The 22,014-nt window shown below is 58.3% G+C and overlaps 2 protein-coding genes across 7 annotated transcripts; both read right to left on the reverse strand.

Moving 5' to 3' along the window:
- Positions 1-183: 183 nt before the first annotated feature.
- mbtd1 (mbt domain containing 1) lies at positions 184-13,227 on the reverse strand. Of its 2 annotated transcripts, XM_086140463.1 has the most exons (17): positions 12,919-13,227; positions 9,639-9,843; positions 9,414-9,547; positions 9,178-9,292; positions 9,016-9,098; positions 8,804-8,921; positions 8,519-8,653; positions 8,342-8,430; positions 7,935-8,169; positions 7,798-7,853; positions 7,500-7,604; positions 7,279-7,426; positions 7,106-7,188; positions 6,790-7,024; positions 6,434-6,505; positions 4,302-4,454; positions 184-4,078 (listed from the first exon to the last, which is right to left on the reverse strand). In XM_086140463.1, the coding sequence occupies exons 1-17, from the start codon at positions 12,937-12,939 to the stop codon at positions 3,960-3,962; spliced, it is 2,106 nt and encodes a 701-aa protein (XP_085996589.1). In that variant the 5' UTR covers positions 12,940-13,227; the 3' UTR covers positions 184-3,959. The 2 variants fall into 2 exon arrangements, with proteins under 2 accessions (XP_085996589.1, XP_085996590.1); XM_086140464.1 differs by lacking the exon at positions 4,302-4,454.
- Positions 13,228-13,915: 688 nt separating this feature from the next.
- Positions 13,916-21,516, reverse strand: tdrkh (tudor and KH domain containing). Of its 5 annotated transcripts, none has more exons than XM_086140466.1 (15): positions 21,302-21,516; positions 20,669-20,818; positions 18,790-18,944; positions 18,626-18,720; positions 18,342-18,543; positions 17,949-18,088; positions 17,178-17,544; positions 16,938-17,101; positions 16,672-16,847; positions 16,142-16,206; positions 15,867-16,006; positions 15,703-15,798; positions 14,697-14,751; positions 14,447-14,524; positions 13,916-14,371 (listed from the first exon to the last, which is right to left on the reverse strand). In XM_086140466.1, exons 2-14 carry the CDS (start codon positions 20,731-20,733, stop codon positions 14,469-14,471), a joined length of 1,776 nt encoding a protein of 591 aa, XP_085996592.1. In that variant the 5' UTR covers positions 20,734-20,818; positions 21,302-21,516; the 3' UTR covers positions 13,916-14,371; positions 14,447-14,468. The 5 variants fall into 5 exon arrangements, with proteins under 5 accessions (XP_085996592.1, XP_085996593.1, XP_085996596.1 ...); XM_086140467.1 differs by having other exon boundaries at positions 18,626-18,717; positions 21,302-21,507; XM_086140470.1 differs by lacking the exon at positions 20,669-20,818 and having other exon boundaries at positions 18,626-18,717; positions 21,302-21,515.
- Between the last annotated feature and the right edge of the window lie 498 nt (positions 21,517-22,014).

Raw genomic sequence — 22,014 nt, forward strand, 5'->3', positions numbered from 1 at the left:
CAAGCTTGTAAACACTACATCCTGGAAGGGTGGGATCCTCTAACATCATGTTTATATAAGAGTGGGCTCCATCCAGGTCCTGAAGACTCACAGAGAACAGAGAAGGTGCCAGAGGGCGGAGATCTACTCGCAGGGGAACCGAGGAAGCGCCGCCCTCCAAAGACTCCACGGCTATGGGTTAAAGTCATAAGCCATTTTATTCAGTGTAAAAGTTGAATTGAAAAAAAAAAAAAAAAAAGAAAAAAAAAATCACCAGATAAAGTTTCACAGCCATGCAGAAACAGTTTGCGATGCCTGTAAACAGAGAAGCCATCCATCAAAACAATATATTGATCCAAACATCTGGCTTTATTTACAAAGTCTATCAAAGCTTGATCACAGCACAAATCGACCATTAGAAAGAAAATCGCTTTCACTATCAAAAGATGTACAAACTTTAAACTGCAATCTAATAATGTACCTCAAGGGTCAGTGTTAATATCAATAGATTTATAACTATTAACATAGATTTGTTTTGTATTTGTATCCAAAATAAAATTTGCACCATAACCCTCTCAACTCACAATTATTTTCAGACAATAGTAATCCCAATACATTTTTATCAAATATATATAGCACCACGATATAATGGTTTAATATACGGGGAGGGGGAGGGGGCTATCACATACAAAAGACCCGTGTTAGTATCCAAGAAAATACAATAAAACCGACCGCGGCCTCCTCCGGGTCGGCGCTCGGGAGGAGGAGCCCGGCGCAGAAGCACATCCATGCCAGGGAGAGAAGGAGTCGCGGCACGTTCACAGTGGCCTCGGCGCCGGGGCCCGACGGGGCCCGACGGGGCCCGACGGGAGCGCCGGGGTCCCGAGGCTCCGCCCCCACGCCGCTGGGATTTGGGTTTTTAGCTAGAAAAGGTGAATCTGGTGGGAAAAAGCCGGATTCACTTCAGGTCGGAGGACCTTCTCCTCGTCTGCGCCGACGCCGCGGCTCTCCGGACGTGGCCGTGATTGACAGGTGCGGGAAAGATGACGGAGAACGGACGCGAAGGACCGCCGTCGTCCCGCTCGGCCTCTGGTGGCCCACCTGAGAGTTACAGGTCTACAAAAAGATCCTGCCCGAGTTTCATCGAAAATCAAAAGCGCGTCCTTTTCTTCGACGCGACACTTTCTAAATGCGCGGCGTCTTTCGACTGAGGTTTCTTCCCGTGGCAGAAATCAGAAATGGGCTTCCGCGCCTCCGCGCCTCCCTCCGAGCCGGCGAGAACCCGCGACCTCGGCCGAACCCCGAGCGCGCCGCCTCCTCTTCCACGTGCGCGCACGCCGGGGCGGGGCGAGCGCCAGATGGTGAGGAGGTTTCAGATCTCAGTGAGGAACAGTGTAGATTGTGCATGTGATTGTGGGGTTACTCTCGGGGTGTAGCAGCAGTTAGTTGGCGAACAGTCTTTTCTCTACTAAGATTCTGATGCAGTTGGTCTTGCGGCTTCATCCCTGCCGGATCTGCTTCCCGGGATGCGACGGACCCGTCTGTTATTGCTCATTTGGTCTCGAGAGGCTCGGCGCCGGCGCCCGGGGGACGGGCGGGGGGCGGAGCTACAAACGGACCGCCGTTTGTAGCGAGCGTCAACACGAGGAGAAGCCGCAGCCGACAAACATCGCGTCCGGACACGACGGCGCCAAGGAGTGGCGGCTTCGGCGCTCCCTCTTGGGACGCTCGCACGAGACCGGAGAAGTTCTCCAAGGCCTTCCCGGCCCGTCGCACGAACCGCACGCGCCGCACATCCGCTCCGTCCCAAGAGCTTCAGGAGGAACGCCGCCTTCTGGCCCATTTCTCGCCAGCTTACGGGAAACGGAGAGCTCCTCGGCCCGCCGACCCGCCGACGGCGGCGCGAGCTCCGCTTCCCGTCCCGTGGTCTGCTGCTGCCCGGTCTGGCCTTCCTGAGAGGGGCGGCGAAGCTTCCCGGCAGGAGGAGCCGAGAAGCTTCTCGGCTGATAAATCACAGTCATAAAATAGGTTTCTGTTAAATCTTCTGATATCTTCTTCTGTAACCTCGGTCTGCGGGCGCTATAGCTTTATCTAAAGTAGTAAAATAATCTGGGATCTCTTATTGCATATGGTGGGGCCGCAGACGCCCTCGCCGCGCTCCCACGCTTCCGCGTTTGGTTTTTCTGGGTGGCTTCCAACGGGTCGTTGTGTTTGCATACGCTAACGCACTGCCAGGCTACGTGACTCTGGGTTAGCTAAAGAAGTGGCTAGCACGAGGAGGTAGTAGAGGATCAGCTGCGAGGAGTCACGCCTTGTCTTTCGGGGGTCGATAGAAATCTGTCTGTACAACCAGAAGCAGTGCATCGTTCACCGGGACAGAGGGCTCGCTCTGTGGCTCAGGGAGGGACCAGCTTGCATACAGACCGACGGGGGAGGACACACACACACACACACACACACACACACACACACACACACACTCACACACACATTGCATATGGACCAGCACACTCCACAGCACACCTGGGAACATGAGGAGGAGGTTAAGTCAAAGCCGCTGTTGTCTAGACGAGGTTCCCGCCTCCGGGCGTTCGCCCTCGCCGAGCTCCAGACCCTGGAGACGTTTGGCTCGGAGAACCAAAGCATCCGCGGAGGGTGTGATGGAGGTCACATCACCCGGCGGGGGGTTCGAGGGAACGAGAGGGAGAAACAATCCGGGGGTCACTTCCTGCTCCGAAACACCTCTGCGGTGGAGACGCGCCTCCAAGGGGCCTCCAGAAGGTCCCGGAGGACCATCGGGAAGCTCAGCAGAGAGCTGAGGTCCACCTCGGAGTCCCACAGGACGTGTGTCCAGACGGTGGGAGAGACTTTCTGCCGAACGGCGGGAGCGCCAAGGAACAGACGGAGCTTCCAAATCACAGCTGCAGTTCATCAGAACATCTGGACAAGCGAAGCCCTTAAAGCCTCACCGGAGCTGAGAAGGACCAGAGCTTCCAGAAGAGGAGGGCAAAGAGGAGAAAGGCCTCCGGCACATTCCTCCATGGATTTAGGAGGAATCTTCTCGGGAGGAGACGAAGGTCCGATGGCATCTGGGCATCAGAGCAGAGTACGGCTCCGGAGGCATGGAGGAGACGGCGCGTGACCTTTGCCCCTTTGACCTTTGACCCGGGCAGGGCGGCGGAGGGTCGGACTCTTGCTCGGTCGCCCTGCGCTCGGACAAGAAGGACCTCCTCCTCCTCCTCCTCCTCCTCCTCCTCATCATCTCCTCGGCCCATCTGAAGCCTCGGCCACGACACAAAGCCCCCGACCGACGCCTCGCTCCTCCGGTCCCTCAAAGACTCCCAGGACATTCTCATCTCGGCCCGGAAGCGGCGCTGCCTCCAGGCGTCTCCGCCGCTCATCCGTCTCAAGCTCAATCGCTTCACGCGCCGGCCGGTCCAATGCGACCCCGTCGTCCTCGGACCCGCGGCCGAGACGGAGAGAACGGCCGCCGCCGCCGAGATCTCACAGGCTATCAGCGGGAAAGAAGTGGTCGGGGAAGCGTGACGCGGCTGCGGGAGGAAGGACCGGCCGGAGCGGCCGGAGCGGCCGGAGCGGCGGGGCCTCGGCGGCGCCGCCGGAGGAGACGCGCCTCCGGACGTCCTCGGAAACACGAGTCACCAGCAAACGCAGAGAACATTGAGACCCAACAACTGCAAATCATACAAAACAAAATATTCAAGTACTAGTACAAAGTAAACGTCCGCCTGCCAGAGGAAACTAATATACACAGCTCTTCTCCCGCTCGCCCGGGTCCCGACCCGGACCTTCGGGACCCGGACCTTCAGGACCTGGACCTTAAGGGCCGGTTCTCACAGTTAGTTCAGGTCTCTGCCGGGGCGGGAGGGACGATGCCCCGAGATGCGGGACCCCGACCGGATCCCCCGGGCCTCCCGGTCCGAGCCGCTCCGACCCGGGAGCCCCCGCCTCGGGGACCCGCCTCAGGGCTCCTGCTTGATGTAGTAGCTGCCCGAGCCGTTGCTCTCCTGGTCGGAGGTCCCCTGCGAGAAGGTGAACTCGTCGGCCTCGGGGGCCTCCTCCTTCATCCGCAGGAGAGAGTCTGAGAGCCGGAGGGACAGAAGAGGCAGAGACAGAAGAGACAGAAGAGACAGAAGAGGGAGATGTTGTGGAGGCGGTGAGTCATCGGGAGGTTCTGCTCGACATGCATCTGAGAAGGTTCCTCCGGCCGGCAGGACGGGTGAGGTGAGACGGGTGAACGTGCAGCGTCGGCGGCTCTGGCCTCGGCAGCGCCGGCTCCTCGGTGAACGTTAGTGCGACGTTACCTGATGGGCGGGTCGGGCGGAGGTGGGTTCGGGGCCGGGGCCGAGCCGGCCCCTGGACCGGGTAAGGGGGCGGGCTCTGCTCTTCGTCCCCCGAGAAGCTCCTCCTCCTGCCCGCCTGACCGAAGGGCCGCCGGCCGACTGGAATCCTCCTCTCTAAACACCAAGCCAGACTGGGGTCAGCTCCCGGGGCCCGACACACACGGGGTCATTCAGTGCTCAGAACGGATCAGAAGGAAGGTTAAACAGGCCCCAGATCAGGCCGCCACCGCGCCGCCCGCGTCTCAACAGGCCCGGGGGGGCTGCCGGGGCCCCACCTCAGGGGTGGAGCTACGGGGGCCCCGCACCTCAGGGGGCAGAGCTAACGGGGGGCCCGGACCTCAGGGGCGGAGCTACAGATGGCCCAGGCCTCAGGGGGCGGAGCTACAGAAGCCCCAGACCTCAGGAGGCGGAGCTCCAGAGGGCCCGGGCCTCAGGAGGCGGAGCTCCAGAGGGCCCGGGCCTCAGGGGGCGGAGCTCCAGAGGGCCCAGGCCTCAGGAGGCGGAGCTCCAGAGGGCCCGGGCCTCAGGGGGCGGAGCTCCAGAGGCCCCAGGCGGCGAGCGGACCTCTGAGCCAAACCCCTGTGATGGCCAGTCTTAGCAGGGCTTCCAGTCCAGCTCTCCGACTGCATCCACAGCACGGTCTGGTTAGCATAGCAACCAGCATAGCAACCAGCATAGCAACCAGCATAGCGCTGCCCCTCAATCTGCCAGTTAAATGAAGAATAATCTGCAATGAAAGGGAGACTTTATCACCTGTGCTTCTCAGACATTGCCGCATCTCAACTTAAGAAGAGAGAGAATTCTGTGAATGTTCCTTTCAGCTCCTGTCCACCTCCTGGATCTTCTTCATCTAGCCAATTAAATCACTGTGTTCCACTTTCTCGTGCCTGCCGTTCTTCAAATTCATAAACTCTATCTGCCCCCTGGGGGTGGAAGCCGGTCCCCCGGTGCAGAGCAGAAGGCGGCTTCCGGAACAACCCGCCTCCAGAATGCTTGGGACTTCTGGTCGGCATCTGCTGGGGTCATCGCACTCCCGGCCCGCGAGGAGGCCCCTCAAACACCTGCCGGCTTCACAATGATCTCCTGCGGACGCTCGAGAGCGCTCTCCGAGGGGACGCCCAGGAGAGCCTGGAAGACTGTCGGCTCCAGAAGGTCCACCGGGGCCCCGATGTGGAGATCAAACTCCATGAAACAGACCGGCGAGCGCGTCAGATCCTCCATCTCCACCGACAGGACTCGCCTTAAACATCTGAAGATAAGTGTGTGTCTGAGACACGACGGCAGAAAACAGCTGCAAACAACAAGCTTAGGATGGAAACATCCGGAGATCTACCAAACACCTGCACGCTCCAGAGAGCTTTTGGAGGAAGAAAGAAGGAAACACCTCCATCACACAAACATCTACCAACGCGCCATCTAACTGACACAGGAGGCAGCTGCTTCCTGCTTCAGATGAGAGAACATCAGAGGAACATCATGAAGACACAAGCCTTCCTCCACCAGAAGATCTGTGCATTTCAAAGGAGTAAAGAAACGTCCCTGGATCTCCTTCTCAGGTTCTCGACAACAACCTTTTACATTCCCAGGGCCGGAACCTCTTCACGCTGCCGTTTGTGCGGGAGCAGACTTGAATCTGCCTCAGAAGGTTTCAGAAGGTTCTGCTCTTGAAGCTGTGGCCCAGCGCAGGTTAAGAGGGCAGATGGATGAGGATCTGTCTCACCCTGAGAAACACCCCAGACCCTCCACAGGGTCCAGGTCCCCGAAAGCTGCCCCAACAGCACTCCTTATGTCCTGGAGAACATCTCCCGGGAACAACGTCCGGAAACGTGTCGACCCAACAACCAAGCTCTGCTGTCTGAAGGCCCTCGGCCCGGCCGGCGTTTTATCTAAGCTACCCGCGTGTGGACGTCGCCGTGGCGACCCTCGAAGCATTCTGGGGTTCTTCTAGCAGGAGGACAGGAGGAGTTGGACCGAGGTATCGGCACAAGCAGCGCAGGAGGCCAGGCGGAGAAGAGCACAGCACCGAACCACCAGAGCAGCAGGAGAGGAGGAGGAGGAAGAGGAGGAAGAGGAGGAGGAACAGGGTGACTCACTTTTCTTTTGACCTTTGTATTGCTGGGCCTTTTTCTTCTGCTTGGGTACCGACTGAGGCATTTCTCTGTTACCTGGCAACCGACAGAACACAAGGCTCGTTTAGCTGCGTCTCCGCCATTAAATATCAACATTTCTAATTCTTCTGCTCATTTCTGGTTCCCGGCTCCTCTCCGAGATCTCATCGCCTCCTCGGCTAATTTGAAAGCCACTCTTGCTGAGGTTCCCGGGAGTCTACCCGCCGGCAGACACCTCATTTATCAGCGTCGGGTGGCGTCCGCGTCTCGCGTAAAATAGTTGGACGGACGGAGGCGACGGAGGCGGACGGAGGCGTCCCTTCGGTGGGACGGACTCTTACTCTGAGAGGCCGGAGGTTGGAGCTGGTAGCCCGTCAGCTGACACCAGCCCACGGGGTAGAGGTCCGGAGACTCGCAGTCCACCCACTGGTCGTACTCGTCCTCCCAGCCGTCGAAGTGGATCCTCAGTAGCCGGTGCACGATCCGTGTCACCGTGGCGACGCACACCAGCCGCGGCTCCATCAGGTCGACGGCCTCCAGCTTCATGCCTTGCTGGAAGCCGTGGTTGGGAACCTCCTGGTGGACGGGAGGGCGAGCGAGGTGAGGCGGCGGCGGCGCTCTGGGGACCTTTGGAGCGACGGGGCGAGGAGGACCTACCTTGTTGAAGAGCTTGACGGGGGCAGCTACGGACCCCGTTTCTCTGAGGTAGTCGAACCATCTGAATGGCAGCTTAGCGTACCCTGTGGAGCGGCACGGCAACTTCAGCACGACACCTTCACCGGCCTCACCGGCCTCGGGACGCTCGTCTATAACCGCGCAGCGACGGTCACCTCTGGGGGGCGTGAGCTCGATGTTGTTGATTTCACAGAAGCCGACGGGGAAGATGGAGGGGGAGGTGCCATGGTAGCAGAACCAGTCCGATCCATCCACCGCCTCGGAGCCGTCGATCCCGATCATTAGATACCCGTCTGCCAACACCTGCGGAGCGAAGGTCGCCGTCAGCGTGGACGCCGTCGGGCGCCTCCCGGCGAGGCCCCGCTAACACACTCACCTTTCTTACAGTGGCTACACATATAGCTGAGAGGTTGAGGGGATCTATCGCTTCCAGCTTCATGCCGTCCTTGAACCAGTCCCCGCTCTGATCCACCTCTTTCACCTTCACAAGGGTTGGAACACAAGCAGCATCTCAACGTACTTTCACCTTGGCCTTCTATCTCCTGGGATGTGCAGCCCCCCTAAACCCCGACTTCCCTTAACCCTCACGCCCACCCGTCAGGACCCAGCCATCTACTCGCGCCAGGTCCGACCCCCCCCCCCCCGGCGGAGGGCTCGCCTCAGTTGTCCCGTACCTTCTGGAAGATCTGCGGAGGAGCGTCCATCTGACCCTCGATTTTCTTTGCGATGTCTGGCGAAAGAGAAAGGTCCAAATTAAGAGGCGGCGAAGGCGCCGGAGGTGCGAAGGTCTGAGCCGGTTCCCCGGCCTCACCGGATCTTTTGAAGCGATGTCCGATGCTGCGCGACCAGCCGATGTTGTGGATGAGGGGGCTGTACATGTGACACCAGAAGTCGTCCGAGCCGTCCTGGCTCTCCTCGTACACCAGCCTGAGGCGACCCCCGATCACCTGCTCCACCAGCGCCACCCGTGTCCGGCACAGGTAGTTCTTGTCCACCACCTCCACCCGCATCAGCTTCTTGAACGGGAACTGTGTGTTCTCATGTACCTGCGGAGGAACAGCGTCCGGTTCAGAGCGAGAGCGCCGATCCTGCGGGACGCCAGGGGTCCCGGCTGGGGGGTCGACCCGGGACGCCCGCCGAGGACCCGCACCACAAACATACGGGCCCGTACGCCCGGCACGTTCACCGTCGACGCTTCATTTTGCAGGACGGTCCCACCTTAGCGTTGAAGTCAGGCGGTAGTGTTTTAGCTCCAGTGAGACGCTTGACCAGAAAGGCTTTCCAGTTTGTGTACTTATGCTGAATGCCTGGAGGAGACGGGGAAGAACGGTTGAAGCTGGAGCTGAGGCGGCCCGCCCACGCCGCCCTCCGCCCTCCGCCCTCGCCCGGACTTACTTTTGGGAGGCACGAGAGGTTTGCCGCTGGACGCGCACCAGCCCACCGGGTGGACCTCCGGGATGCAGAGGTTGCACCAGAAGTCCTTGCTGCTGTCGGAGTCAAACCCCTCGTATCGCAGGAGAGCCTTGAATCCTGGGGGAGCGAAGGCAGACGGTCGGTGAGCGTGGCGAGGAGCGCGTACCCTCAGAGCGCAGCCGTCCCTCCGGAGGAACGATGCGGGCGCAGCTCTCGTACGACTCGGTCCAGCTCGACCCGGAGCTTCCCTCGAAGCGGCGCTCCTACCTGCTAGCTTAACGATCTCTGCGATCCAGTACACCTTGGTGGAGTGGTTCGTGTCCGAGTTGAGGACTTCTACCCTGACTCCTTCCTCGATGCCCCCCCAGCACATCCCCATGGGGGCCTGGAGCACAGCACAGGGGGGTTACAGAGCCACCGAGTCCAAAAACAAATAAAAAAAAAAAAAAGCAGACTATGCGGGCGTGTTCTCTACTCACATGCTTGAAGCAGCTGACCGGAGCTCCAGCTGTGTTATTGCTACAGATATAGCGGCCCCAGTCGAAGCTTTCAGCAGGGACCACTGGAGGAATGGCACAACGTCAGGTCGGGTTTCAGCTCAACGCGGAGCCTAAAGCAGCATTTCCACCACCCTTACATACCGGCTTTAGATTTGGCCTGGCTCTGCTGACTGGCCTGGTACTGGGCGTAAGCTGCCAACTTTGCCACCAGAGGTTGTTTCTGTAGGACCTTAGCCTTTTTCGTTGGAGGTTTGCCCTTGGAAAAGCAGAACACAGCAGTCCGTCAGTCCCCGGGGGCCGCGGCAAAGACGCCGCCGTCGGAAACTTGCGAACGGGTCGGGCTCGCGATCGACCGCTCGTTCCCCCGCCGCCTCTACCTGCAGTCTGGCCAGGATGCTGGCCTTTTTGGAATTGGAGGAGTAGCTCCTGGAGCAGGACACGCTGCAGAACCTCTTGGTTTTGGAGTAAAAAGCATCCCGCACTCCGACCATCCCACACATTTCACACGTCGCTGTGAAAGAACGGGAGACAGAAGAACAGCCCGTTAGAGTGCGCGAGGCCTCGTCGTGCCGCCGACACCGACCGCGTGCGCGTGCACAGACCCATTCCAGCTTTGCCGTCCGGGTAGGTGTAGACCTGGCCATTGTTCTTGATGATGGGCAGGCTGGCGGGGATGGAGGGCACCGCCTCGTCCTCGCTGTCCTCGGAGCTGGAGCTGCTGGTGGACTCCTCGCTGCAGCTGTCGTAGCCATCGAACATCCCGAACGAATCCCTCCGCTTTCGCTCCGAACGTGGGGTGCGTTCAGCCTTGACAGCCAACGACACGACACGGGATCAGCTTCCGCAAACACCGACGGGCCGCCGCTTCCCTTTTCAAGTCAAATCTGCAGACCGGGATGCGATTACACCTTCGGTACATCTCAAGTTCTGTCCGTGTCAAGAGGTCCTCCCGTCCTCCCCGTGTTTTTAGCAAAGACGGCGTAACTCGGCGCGCAGGCTAGCAGCGTCGTCGACGAAATAAAGACCTCAGGAGCGGCTTTGGAGAATAGCTAGTATTCGGACATTTTCAAGCGTGACGAAACAGGCCGCGGGTGCGAGAACGCCGTCAAATTGAAAAGTCCGATACCGACGCAAGTCAAAGTAACACCGAAGAGATTATCTTAGGTCCAACTGGGATCTAGCACAGATCTACTCAGCCAGCTTGGGCCACCTGCACACCAACACAGGAGCCGTCACTGAGCTTCTGATCCGTGGACACACAAGGTTGGGAACGTGCGAGCGAGCGGCCGCTCCGATACTCCGGGGATGGATTCCTTATCAGATGCGCTAACAATCCAGACGACAGAGAGCTTAGAGGTGTTACAATGTTTGAAAAATACATCTGCGTCGCTTCCTTTCACGGGAAGCTTGTCCCCCAGGATGAGTCTTCACAGATCCAACTGGTGTCCCACAGAGGGACTCACACCAAAGGACGCACGCAACGGTTGAAAATTCAGTGAGCTACAAGCGGTTAGATCTGAGCCTGGTGGTCCGTAAGAACGCCGGCTTCTGAAGCAGAGCCGCTGGCATGCTCTGACGGACGCTTCGACAATATTACAGTGGCTCCGCCGTCGCTTCCATCATCTAAAAGAGCTTGTCCAAGTGTCACGGACTGCAAACCTGCAGGAGGTCAGAGGTCGCCCCCGGATGACGGACTTGTCTTTTTCCACAGTTTGTAGAAACATCAGAGACCAAAACCACCATGTAGAATAACATGAGGAATTCATTTTCCATGACGTGGGACATTTACATGATGTAACTTTGCACCGTAATCAACGGTCTTAACAGGTTAAACATTCATTTGTTCATTCATTCACGATCTAGAATGCTTATCCTGCCTTCGGGCTCACAGGGGCCTGGAGCCCGGATTCACACGGGACAAAACCAACTCGCACATGTGATGCTCCCATCCCGCCCCAAGAGTTATTCTTCTCCTAAATTCAGAATACCATAAATGCAGCATTCTTCATAGTTCCGGAGGAGGTTCACTAACAAATGTAGCCGTGATACTGAATACGAAACAAGGACTGGAAAACGTGGACATCGCAATAACTTCACTCTTATTGGACTCCTATTGAGTCAAAAAGCACACTTGAAGCATCAAAAAGAGACAGACACTAGGTTCATGCACACGCACACACACACACACACACACACACACACACACACACACACACACACACACACACACACACACACACACACACACACACACGCACACACAGAGCTACTAAAGCGGTTTCAACAAAACATCAGCATGTTCTGTCTGCAGAGCTGGTGAATAGTCTTCCACTCTGCGGTGACAGAAGGCGAACGTGCACATGGCGTGTGCTTGAATGCACTCCCATGCAGATAACTTTGCTTTTTTTACCACTACAAATAAGAATAAGAACAACTTTATTAATCCCGAAGGAAATTGCAGTGCCAGAGTTACAGAAAATATAACAGTAATAAATAATAAAAGAAAGGCAGAATTAGAAATAAAAATAAACTATAAACTATAAAGTGTTTCAGTGAAACTATAAAGTGTCTTAGTAAGCAGTGATAAAACTATAAGTGTCTTAGTATCAATCAATCAATCTGGTTGACCAAATCAACCAATATTATCTAAATACTCCTTAAATTCACAAAATATTACATTCTTAATGTCTTGCAAATCTAAAAAGACATCTGTCATCCACAGTACTGTTCAGCTGTGTGTGATGGTACAATGTTTACAAATGCTTCTTTAAAGAACTCGTTCTCGCCGACCGGCATCAGACTCTTTAACAGCTGATACTCATTTGTCTCCTTGCACATTTAAAGTCTACTGCCACTTAAACTGCACTCATCCTTGCACCTGCACTTTGTGAGTTGCATTCAAACCTCTTATTGCACTGCCACTGTTCATATTCATATCTATAATCATATTTAGAATAATGTTGACGTGCTTTCTATCAGCACATATCTAACAGCACTGCAGCCAGCAAAGTTCAGGGAAACACGTTTCTACACTGTACATGCAACAATAAACGCTTGAATCTTTACACACTTTTCATACACGGGAGTGTTTAAGACACATGCACGGGGTACATGGGAGTATTTAAGACAAATAGACGGGGTATATGGTAGTAGTTGGGGCAAGTACACGGGGTACGCGGTATAGTTAAATGATGGAACAGGTTGTGTCTATAGTGACAAACACGGTTTTCATTCAATGAAATCACAAAGAAACTGCAAGTTGTAGAATAACGGAGGTACCGTGACATTCTCGGCTCTTTCTCTCCCCCCGGTCCCCGGTACTCTCTCCCCGGTACCTCAGCCTCTTCCCCGCCTGTAAGCTCCACCAGCTGGAGTGTAAACAGTCGCGTTCTGACCGTTTGAAACGACCCTTTGCCCGAGGAGCAAGTTGTTTCTAGTTCGGCCTGCTTCCTGGTCCCGGAGCGCAGCTCGCTGCGTTTCCGTCAAATGTGTTTTAAATCCCGGGCGGAAAGAGGCCGGGGCTCCGGCGGCTCCCAGCCGCCGAGGCGGCGCTCTGAGCGGAGGCGGTCCGGCGGAGCGGCCTTCTGCGCGGAGCTCCTATGCTAGCAGCCGTTAGCACAGCCGCCGAGCGGAAACCTGTTTACCCGCTCCCGAGAGCACCGCCACGGGCAGCGGACGCGACCCGCGGCCTCGCCCGGGCCGCGACCGGACGAGGCCGCGACGGCTCTCCCCTCCCGGCCTTCCGGGGAGCTCCGAGCCGCGGTTAGCGCCGCCGGAGCCCAGCTAGCTAGCGTAAACAGATAACAACAAAGGAGCAGAGCAGCCCGCAGCAAAGCCTCCCGAAGCGGGGCTCCGGGCCCCGCTGCTCCGCGGAGGACTCACCAGGTCCCGAGTGTCCTCCATCAGCCCTTCATGCAGATACCCGTCGACTGAAGCTCACTGCCCGGGCCGAACCGGACCGGACCCCCGCTGCGCCTCGGCTCGGCTCGGAAGGACTCCGTCTAAATGAATACTACTAAGCAGGATATCAACATGGTGCCACTGCGCATGTGCGAACGTAACCTACTTTCACCTGATTGGTCCGCCTGGAATGGAGGTCATCGACCCACTCCCAAACAAAACACCGGGGCTGGACGGCGGCGCGGCGGGTCCGGGGTCCGGGGAGGGTCCGGGGAGGGTCCCGGGGAGGGTCCGGGGAGGGTCCGGGGAGGGTCCGGGGCCCGGTCTCAGGGCCGTACCTGCAATGATTAGTCGGAGGTCAACTGGAAGAGACAACTGCCCGTTAGTATGGAGGACACTTTGTGCAACACACACGCATAAACACACACACTTACTCTTATAGTCAGATAGATGTTTTGCTGTTTGGGATTTTGATGTGTAGTTGTTTCAGGAAGGTTTTCTTGACATTCTGGTGAATCCCTGTATGAATATGTGATAAACATTTATCCCGGTGCCAGTAGTCGACCCGTACAGGCTCGGTCACTGTCGTCTTCGTCTCCTTTGGACCTCGGCAAGTCGCCTGCGTCCATCTAACCCTCTCATCTCACACCAATAAATCTACCGTCCTCTTCCCCCTGCCCTTAAAGTTCCTCTCTGGTCCCCCTCTAGACCTCCGACCTCAGCATCCTTCTACCCGGATCTTCCCTCCTCTGCCCCTTTGCACGCAGGTGTTCCGTATTCTTGCGGGAAGAAAGGAGCGGGATGCAAGTTAGACCGATTTTCTCGTCAGCGTTCTGAGAAGGGTTCTTACTTTGACCCAAGTCGGTCTGTTACTTTGTGCGGGGCTTTGCTGAATCGCTGACGTGCGATAACAAGATGGGCCGGACGACCTTCTGGGTGCGGGAGAACACTCCGGAGGCAGACAGACGGACAAACCTGGTCACACAAAATAAATCCTTTATTCTTTAACACTGAAATAATTTCCACCTCTGGGCTCAGGCTACAGCTTCCCTTCTGTCTTCAGCCAAAACAAAACCGATATCGACGGAGAACACAATCCCTCAGGCCCTTCGGTAACACTTGACATTTGCATTTCCAAAACACGACGTCGACATCGGGCCCGAGACGCGGGCCTTCGATTCATTACATGGAAGGAAAAGAAGAGAAACGGCTGGTTGCAGCATTGGGGTTCTGAGCACAGTGCTTTCCACTCACAAGACCGGCCACTCTGCGTTTGGCTCTTTAACCTCCAAACCCAGCGGCAACACGTGAGGGCAAAGGCAGGAGGCTCAAAGCCAGCAAGGGTTCCTACATGGAGGGAATGTCAGCAAAGGGGCAGGAGAGGCAGAGCGGCCGCCCCGAGTCCTCGGCGCGGCGAGAGGATGGAGGGTCGGTGCTGAAGGACGGGAAGAGAACATTACGTTACAATAACACAAGCGAGCGTTCCACGCAACGTCGGGAACCGGAGTACCTTCAGGCGTGCTTCTTTGGTCTCACGGCATCTCGTCCTCTACGCCGTCGTCGACGCTTCCTGAGATGGAGGCGGCTTCTGAGGTCACACAGAGACAGGCGAGGTCACCTCCCGTCCCCGGAGCCGAGCACCCGCGAGCGACTTAAAGGAACAAGCCGGGAGTTGGTGGACGTGCGGACGACCCGGTGAAAGATCGCCCGTTCGCTCGGATCGTCCGAGGCGGAGCCGCTGACCTCCGACTGTTACTGACCTGACAGACTGATGCAGGAGAGGCTGAGCTCCGACGACGCTCCGATGACGTCGTCCTTCAGGAGCAGAAGACATGAGTGTCAGGCAGGAGGAGATGCGTACGAGACGGGCAGCGGTTCTCAACCTCCCTACAAACATCTCTGAACCATCACATGAATTAGAAGCTGGGCAACTCCAAGAGGTTCGTGCTTCCCCCTGCCGCCACCGAGCAACCGGAAGACGACAAACTTCACCTCTCTAGCTAACGGAGTGGGGAAGAACCCCCCAACCGAGACAAGGAGCCTTTTGTCGGCCCCAAAGCTCCTGCACGGGAAACCGAAGCGAGTCCGAGCAGAGCGGCCGGGAGGAGGAGGGACTCGGCGGCATCACGCCGTGAGTCCAGCGCACGGCAGGAACAACGGGAGTCTTCATAAGACTTCCGAAAGTCCGACGGCAAACGAGAGGGAGGCGAGACCGGGCCGGGAACGTCACCGTTCCACGGCTTCTGCTTCCAAAGAGAAGGTCCTGAGGTCCTTTCCGCTATGCAGAGAGGGCAGTTCTCCCAGGACGACATCCAGTCTGCAGCGCCTCAAAGAATGGAAGAAAGTCCGCTCTCGATGGTCCGCTGCCTGAGGCCCGGAGGCTCCCCTGGATGAAAGATCTACCTCAGAGGGCCCGGGGCCCGCCAGCTCCCGCCAGCCCTGGGAAAGAGGATTTCAGGAAGCCTGCCAGTCCCAGAAGACTCTCAACCAAGTGAGGAGCCTTCAAGCTCTACGCCTGCAGCCACTTGATTCAATCCGGTGATCGACGGCCCGGTTCCTCCTGGAGCATCAACTGCTGCCCACCTTCTGTCTTCTAACAGCTGCACAATTCAACGAGGGAGGCTGCAGTCACCTTCAGGGACCTCCACAGAGCCCTCACCTTCATCCTTCTTGAGTGTGTGTGTGAGTGTGTGTTCTGCTCAAATACTGATCGCTGTAACCCGCCATGAAGCACAGGGAGTGTGTGGGCCGTGTGTGATGCCTTACCAGCATCTTCTGCAGGGAGCCGGGGTCTCCACCTCCTGCCGTCCTCACACTCACAGCGTGGCCCAGCCTCACCAGCTCCTCACCAACATCTACGGCCTGGATGGACACGGAGGTTCACATGACGTGCACATGGAGACCACACACACACACACAGTGTGAGCCACCTGGTCGTAGAGCCGGACGCTGGGAGAGGAGGAGATCTCTGAGTGAGAGTAGCTGCAGAGTTTGGCCTGTAGGGGGCGCCAGCAGGCACAGTGAGTCAGACGCTCAAAGTCATTCAAGGCCTCCTCGGTCCACTCCTCCCCTGCACAGGGGACACACACACACACACACACACACATACACAGCTGTGACCTGAGAAGAACACTCACCTGTCAGCCCGTGTTTGTGTGTGTGTGTGTGTGTGTGTGTGTGTGTGTGTCAGAGCTGAAGGCCTCACCTGTGGGTCTCACTCCTGCCAAGGTGCACTCGATGGCCTGGAACGGCAGACTCAGGAAGTCACTCCTGGAAGGTGGACAGGTGGACACAACAGCAGAGCAGTGAGAACCAAGGCTGTGCTGACTCACACACACACACACACACACGCACACACAGCAGATGAAGGTCTTCAGCTGGAAAATGCTGAAGACCCTTCAACTTTATGCACAAGGCAGAAACCACCATGATCCCTGGACCTTCAGGAGGCTCTAAGAGACCCAGGACATCCCGTCTCTGGTCTCCTGAAGGCACGGTCGGACCCGAGGTCGGACTGATAGGACGTCCGAGGTGCGTGGGTCAGACGTGGCAGCCCGTCAAGCAGACGGGCCAGGTGCAGAGGGATCTGTCCTGATATCTATTCAGAGTGTGTCCACAGCTCACAGAAGATGTGGCCATCTTGAGGACCACCCTGGAGTTCCTCTGGTCTCTGTCTGAGATTCATGGAGCGAGCAACCTTCTCAGAGCACAGCGCGTCCCGCTCCTGCGTCTCACCTCAGGTGGCGGAGGCCGTCCCTGGGCAGCTCCCCGTTGTCCCCAAAGTCCACGTAGTAGAGATCCACCAGCCCGGAGGTCAGGAGCCCCAGGACGCGGGCCCGGTTCCACGTGCCGTTGTCCCGGTACGGGGCGGCCACGATGTCCCCCACCACCATCATCTCCACCGCCTCCTCCTGCAGGGGGAGAAGGGGCTGAGCTCCGGACCGGAGGAGAACACCTCCGGCCGACGGTGGGCCTGCAGGTCCCGTCGGCGGGTCCCTTACCGGGCCGCCGCTGCTGTAGAACTGGGTCATCTCCTGTGTCAGTTTGTCCAGCTGGAGCGAGCGGACCCCCAGAATCTGGATCCAGAAGTGGTTGGGGTGCTCCGACGCAGAGACGTAGACCTCCAGATGTTCGTCGGGCTGGAAGCTCAGGTCTGGGCTGGGGACTGGATGAAAACACCAGGTGACGGGAGGCGTCGACCGCCAAACGCCTGGATGCACTCAGAGACAACGGACACCTACTTTCAAACTTGGAGACTTCAGGGATGGACTCTGTGGAGGTGGTGGTCTCCTCCTCCTCCTCCTCCTCCTCCTCCTCCTCCTCCTCCTCTTCTTCTGCTTCCTCTGGCTGATGGTCTTCACTCTCCGCCGGGGCTACCGGTCGCTCCTCGAGCTTCTCCCGTCCCCCCTCGGCCGCCCCTGCGCTCTCAGAGGTCGGATCTTCTCGGAGACGGGGGCCGTCGTGGTCCAGGCCTGCCGGAGGTCCAGCCCTGGCGCCGTCCGGCGCCTGCTTGGAGACGGCCTGGCCACGTTTCTGACGCAGGGCGGACGACTGGGAGATCTTTATTCTCACCAGCGTGTCTTCTCTGACTTTCTCCAGAATCAGCTCCTGCAAACAGGTGAGGAGCAGCAGCAGGTTGGCTGGAGGAGCTGAAGGGTCTGGAACTCCCCGGTCCAAGGGGACAACCATTCCCTGTCCATCTGGCGTCACGGAGAGGGTAAAAGATACACAAGTATGGGCGCAAACGCCTAAAGAGCACGTCTTCTCGCTGCTAGCTTAGCCATTAGCTCGGTCCGCTTCTCCTTGGTCTCTGGGACCTCACTCCGCTCCTACAGCAGGTCCTACAGCAGGTCCTCCACCGGCCCCGGTGCCGCAGACCGGACCCCGGTCCTGCCGACAGAAGCATCTTCTGGAGAGCGTCGGCAGAGGACGGCCTGCCAGGACTCCGGTCCGGCTGCTTCTCAGAGGGACGGATCCATCAAAGCCTCAGGACAGACGTGGAGGCCACGTACCTTGGCCTGGTTCACCTCCTGCCTGGTCCCACTGATGGAGACGGTGGCCTTTGACCCCGGGTCCTGCACCTTCTCTTTAGAACAAGCCACTTTGGCTCCTGTTGACATGGTGATCAGTTTCAGGCTCTCCCCACCACGACCTGCAACACACACACACACTTTCCGTCAGTAACCAAGGCTCTAGACCTTTTTCCTAGCTGTTGGGAGCGACCTTCTGCTGAGGATCATCAGGGTTAGGAGCTGGTGATGGTGAGTAGGATCCGGTCACGGGGGTTCCTGTCAGCTGGTTACTGGCCAAGCGTTTTAAAAGGACAGAATGGAGCGACGCTGTGCTTGAGCGCCGGAAGAGGCGCCCGAAATGAAAGGTATTATTATCACACCATCGTTATCTACCTATGATGCGGCCGACGGAGGTCTGAGGAACCTCCAGGGTCTCCTTGACGGGTTCACTGTCGGCGACCAGGTTCTCCAGCAGGCAGTGGGCCAGCAGGACCTGCTCCTCCGAGCCCTGCAGCCGGATGCACACCGAGGGCTGCCGGCCCGGCTCCTCCGAGTCCGGGAGGACCCTCACCTGGGCCCCGGACTCCTGCGTCACCTACGGGAGAGGAGGTCCGCGCGTTCATGTCGGATCACCTCCCGTCCTTCTGGATCCCGGAGGCCGGACTCGCGCCGCTCACCGTGTCCAGGAACTTGGCCCGGTACCTGCACAGGTTGGCGTAGACCTCCACGGGGAGGGTCATCTTGGACAGCCGGACGGCGGGACCTTCACCTGCTGGGTCGGGAGGCCAAGGTGTCAGAGCGTGAAGGTGAGAAGCGAGCGACGCCCCGGAGGTCGGCTCACCGCTGCTGGAGCTGACGTGCCGATAGACCATGTATCCCACGGTGACGCCCACAGACAGCCCCGCCGCCAGGGCCGCCATCCGGGAGCTCAGGGAGCTCCTGGGAGCCTCCTTCAGGACCTCCATGAGGCGATCGGCTCCCAGCGCCACACTCCAGCTGCAAACACACACACACACAGGTCTGCTGCTGCTGCTGCTGCTGCTACGTTCACCTTCACGCGCACACACTCTTTCTGGGAAGCCCTAAATTACAGCAGACTTCTCCAGACACCATCTGGCCTGGGCTGAAGCACCATCGGACGGGGATCCGGTGGATTCCACCGCGGCCCCCCCATGCAGCGCAGCAGCTGAAGCAGCAGCCAGCAGGAGACGAGATGATGGGCTTCTCAAAGCCCTCCTCTGTCCACAGGCCTGCAGGCCACCAGAGGAACCTTCCAATATTTGGGAATCTCACTGACACTTGAGGAACCTTCTTCCAAAAGCAGCCTCTCTCTGGGTCCCTCTGTGGATCCTCAGGAGATGGATCCATCCTCGGTGGACTCTCATCTCCCGCAAACAAGGTTTGTGCGTGCACTGACGCGCACACACACACACATACACACACACACACACACACACACACACCTCCTGACCAACACTCAACCTTTCCACTTTGCACGCCATGATCCTCTGCGAAACTCCTGCTGAATCCCTCCGGGTGGAAGATCTCTGCTGGTGGACGGCGAGGCCGTGCACCTCTGGGCTTCTATCGCGTTGTTTGAAAATCTCAGTGGATCATCATCATCAGACTGATCTTCTCCAGACGCAGGTCCTCATGGAGCGTGTCAGCAGGCCTTCCAAGAGAAGACCACTTTAATGTGTCCTTCTCTCTGAGTGTGTCTTCTCAATCCCACCGACCCCTGAACCTTCTCCACTGGCCAAAACCCCCTGGAGATCTCGAGGGCTTCTGACAGACCACAATAACCAGCTCCGGGGTTCGATCCGGTTAGAATCGTCTCCTCCTCAGTCTCCGCGAGGCTCCGACTAGAAGACAGGCGGTGATGTTACAGCAGTGGTGAGAACATGGAGCCCTTGGAGCTGCGGGTGGAGAAGCGGCAGGACCTTCAGCCGACGTCCGAGACCGAGCGGGACTCTCCTCTGATTGTAGCTCAGCAGAAAGAAGATGTCCACGTTAATCTAAAAACCTGAGTGAGCCTCCTTCCCCGGAGCGGCGGCGGTGGACTGGTCTCTCCACACCCATCTGAAGGTCCTCGGCCTCTGCGGCCTGACAGGAGGACCTGCTCCACCTGGTCCGCCTGCTCCACCTGGTCCACCTGGTCCGCCTGGTCCACCTGGTCCGCCTGCTCCACCGCCACCGACCTATTGCTCAGTACCATCCACACCGAACCCACGTCCCTGCTTTGGACCCAGCTCAGCCGGTGAACACTTCCGAGTTCTTCAACCCAAAGACGTGTGAGGTTGTTCTCTGCAAAGCCACCCGACCTTTGGGACGGAGATCCAACCGGCCTGGAGCTCAGAGGCTGAGGGAGGTCCAAACTTCTCCAGGACTTTCAGTCCAACCTCTGAGATCGACGCGGCCTCCTCAGCTGCTCCCACAATTCACAGGGCAAACCTGCGGCCAGCGACGCACATGCACAAGCAATCTGACACACACACACACACACACACACACACACACACACACACACAGCAGCCTTTGTGTGTCAGTGCACACAAACAGCGGTTTGAATCTGCGCAAAGCGCCAAGGCCCGAACCCGTCAAGCTCAAGCTGCTGCACACCCACGACCCACGACCCACGACCCGCACACCTCCACGCAAAGGTGTGTGTGAGGAGGAGGAGGAGGAGGAGGCGACGGCAGCAGCATGCCGGTGTGTCTCACTGGGAGAGGAGGGCCCGGGGGCCGTAGGAGACAAACACTTGGGACCTGGACACTCCAACGTCCATCTTGGAAGGACGGTGACAAGAACACACACGTCTTCTCCAGCCCCGGAGCTCCGGTATCACGGGAGGACGGAGGAGAGCCCAGCGCCTACAGCAGCCGATCACAAGTACAGGTCATTAACCGGATTCCGGTGCGCGTCTCGGGGTGGCGGGACGCGCACCGATCCCCGCCGGGAAAACCCCGGAACTCCCGGCGGCGGACGAACCCGAACAACCGACGTCGATTGGGGGGGAGGGACCGGCGCCCATCGGCGGGGAGGAGGCCCGGCCCGGCCCGGCCCGGCCCGGGGACCGGAGAGCCGGGCGTCGCCCCCCAGCCGCCGCCGCCGCCGCCGCCGCCCCCTGGGACGGCCGCCGACGTCACAGGCTCCCACGTTATATGTGGGTGTTTCCAGCCGGAGTTCGGCGGCGTCCGTCCGTCCGTCCGGGCGGGACCGGGACCGGGACCCACCCTGCCGGCCTCGGCGAGCACCGGCGGGATGAAACACGACGGGGGTTCGTTCATGACAACGTTTCATCCAGTTCCCGCCGGCCGTCAGGACGCGGTGCCCTCGGCGCCCGTCAAGCTAACCTCCGGTAGCGTCTGCGGAGCGACCCGCGGAACCCCACGGAACCCCGCGGAGCCCCGCGTCCCGGGAGGCCCACGGACGGACGGACGTCCGGCGCCGACACGCGTCTCAGCCCAGGCGGGGTCGGAGAGGCGCCTCTCGTCCGGGTTCCATCTCAGGACCTCCACCCGCGTCCTCCTTCCTGCCGACCTCGTGTGAAGGTGCTGCCCAACTCCCTGGCAGGAGCACTTCCGGTGGATACCGGAAACCGCGGCCACGTTCACGAACCACCAAATAAAAGAATCATAACAATCATAGCAACGACGACGATAGTAGTCCTCGTCATCCCGATCATCATCTTCATCACCTTCACTCTTCCACTCTGTTTTACTGCGATACGTGACGACCACAGCGTGAAGCTTTTACTTTGGCGGTCCGAGTGCACGTTCGCTAGCTTGACTAACGGAGGACCGGCTACGGGTCGCCGGAAGGGACAAACCGTGCGGAGCGCGTCCCGGCGCCTTCCACGGCCCTCGGAGAACTCGTTCTGCACATTTCTGGGCGATTGCAAGTAACGACGACAGAACAACGTCATGCTGACATGCGGAATTTAAACATATCATATTTGAGCGCCCAATTTATTGCTGACTTTTCCCAAACGACCCACTCAGAGCCGATCCTTATCCGGGGGTAAAAACAGAGGTGGGACGTTTGACGTCTCTGTGAAGACGTTCAG

The sequence above is a fragment of the Fistularia commersonii genome, chromosome 33 (genome assembly GCF_037954325.1).
Source record: "Fistularia commersonii isolate RoL2024-O1a breed Wild chromosome 33, RoL_Fcom_v1.0, whole genome shotgun sequence".
Lineage (NCBI taxonomy): Eukaryota > Metazoa > Chordata > Actinopteri > Syngnathiformes > Fistulariidae > Fistularia > Fistularia commersonii.

What these genes read in the sequence shown, in the direction of transcription:
- tdrkh (XM_086140466.1), bottom strand. Translation starts at nt 20,733, where the DNA reads ATGGACGTTGGAGTGTCCAGGTCCCAAGTGTTTGTCTCCTACGGCCCC. An exon ending in GGCAGGAGTGAGACCCACAG is followed by an intron (nt 16,007 to 16,141) that starts GTGAGGCCTTCA and finishes TCCCCTGTGCAG; the next exon opens with GGGAGGAGTGGACCGAGGAG. An exon ending in GCGTCCGGCTCTACGACCAG is followed by an intron (nt 15,799 to 15,866) that starts GTGGCTCACACT and finishes GTGTCCATCCAG; the next exon opens with GCCGTAGATGTTGGTGAGGA.
- mbtd1 (XM_086140463.1), bottom strand. Translation starts at nt 12,939, where the DNA reads ATGGAGGACACTCGGGACCTG. An exon ending in CGGTCAGCTGCTTCAAGCAT is followed by an intron (nt 8,922 to 9,015) that starts GTGAGTAGAGAA and finishes GCTGTGCTCCAG; the next exon opens with GCCCCCATGGGGATGTGCTG. An exon ending in ATACAAAGGTCAAAAGAAAA is followed by an intron (nt 4,455 to 6,433) that starts GTGAGTCACCCT and finishes CTTGGTGTTTAG; the next exon opens with AGAGGAGGATTCCAGTCGGC.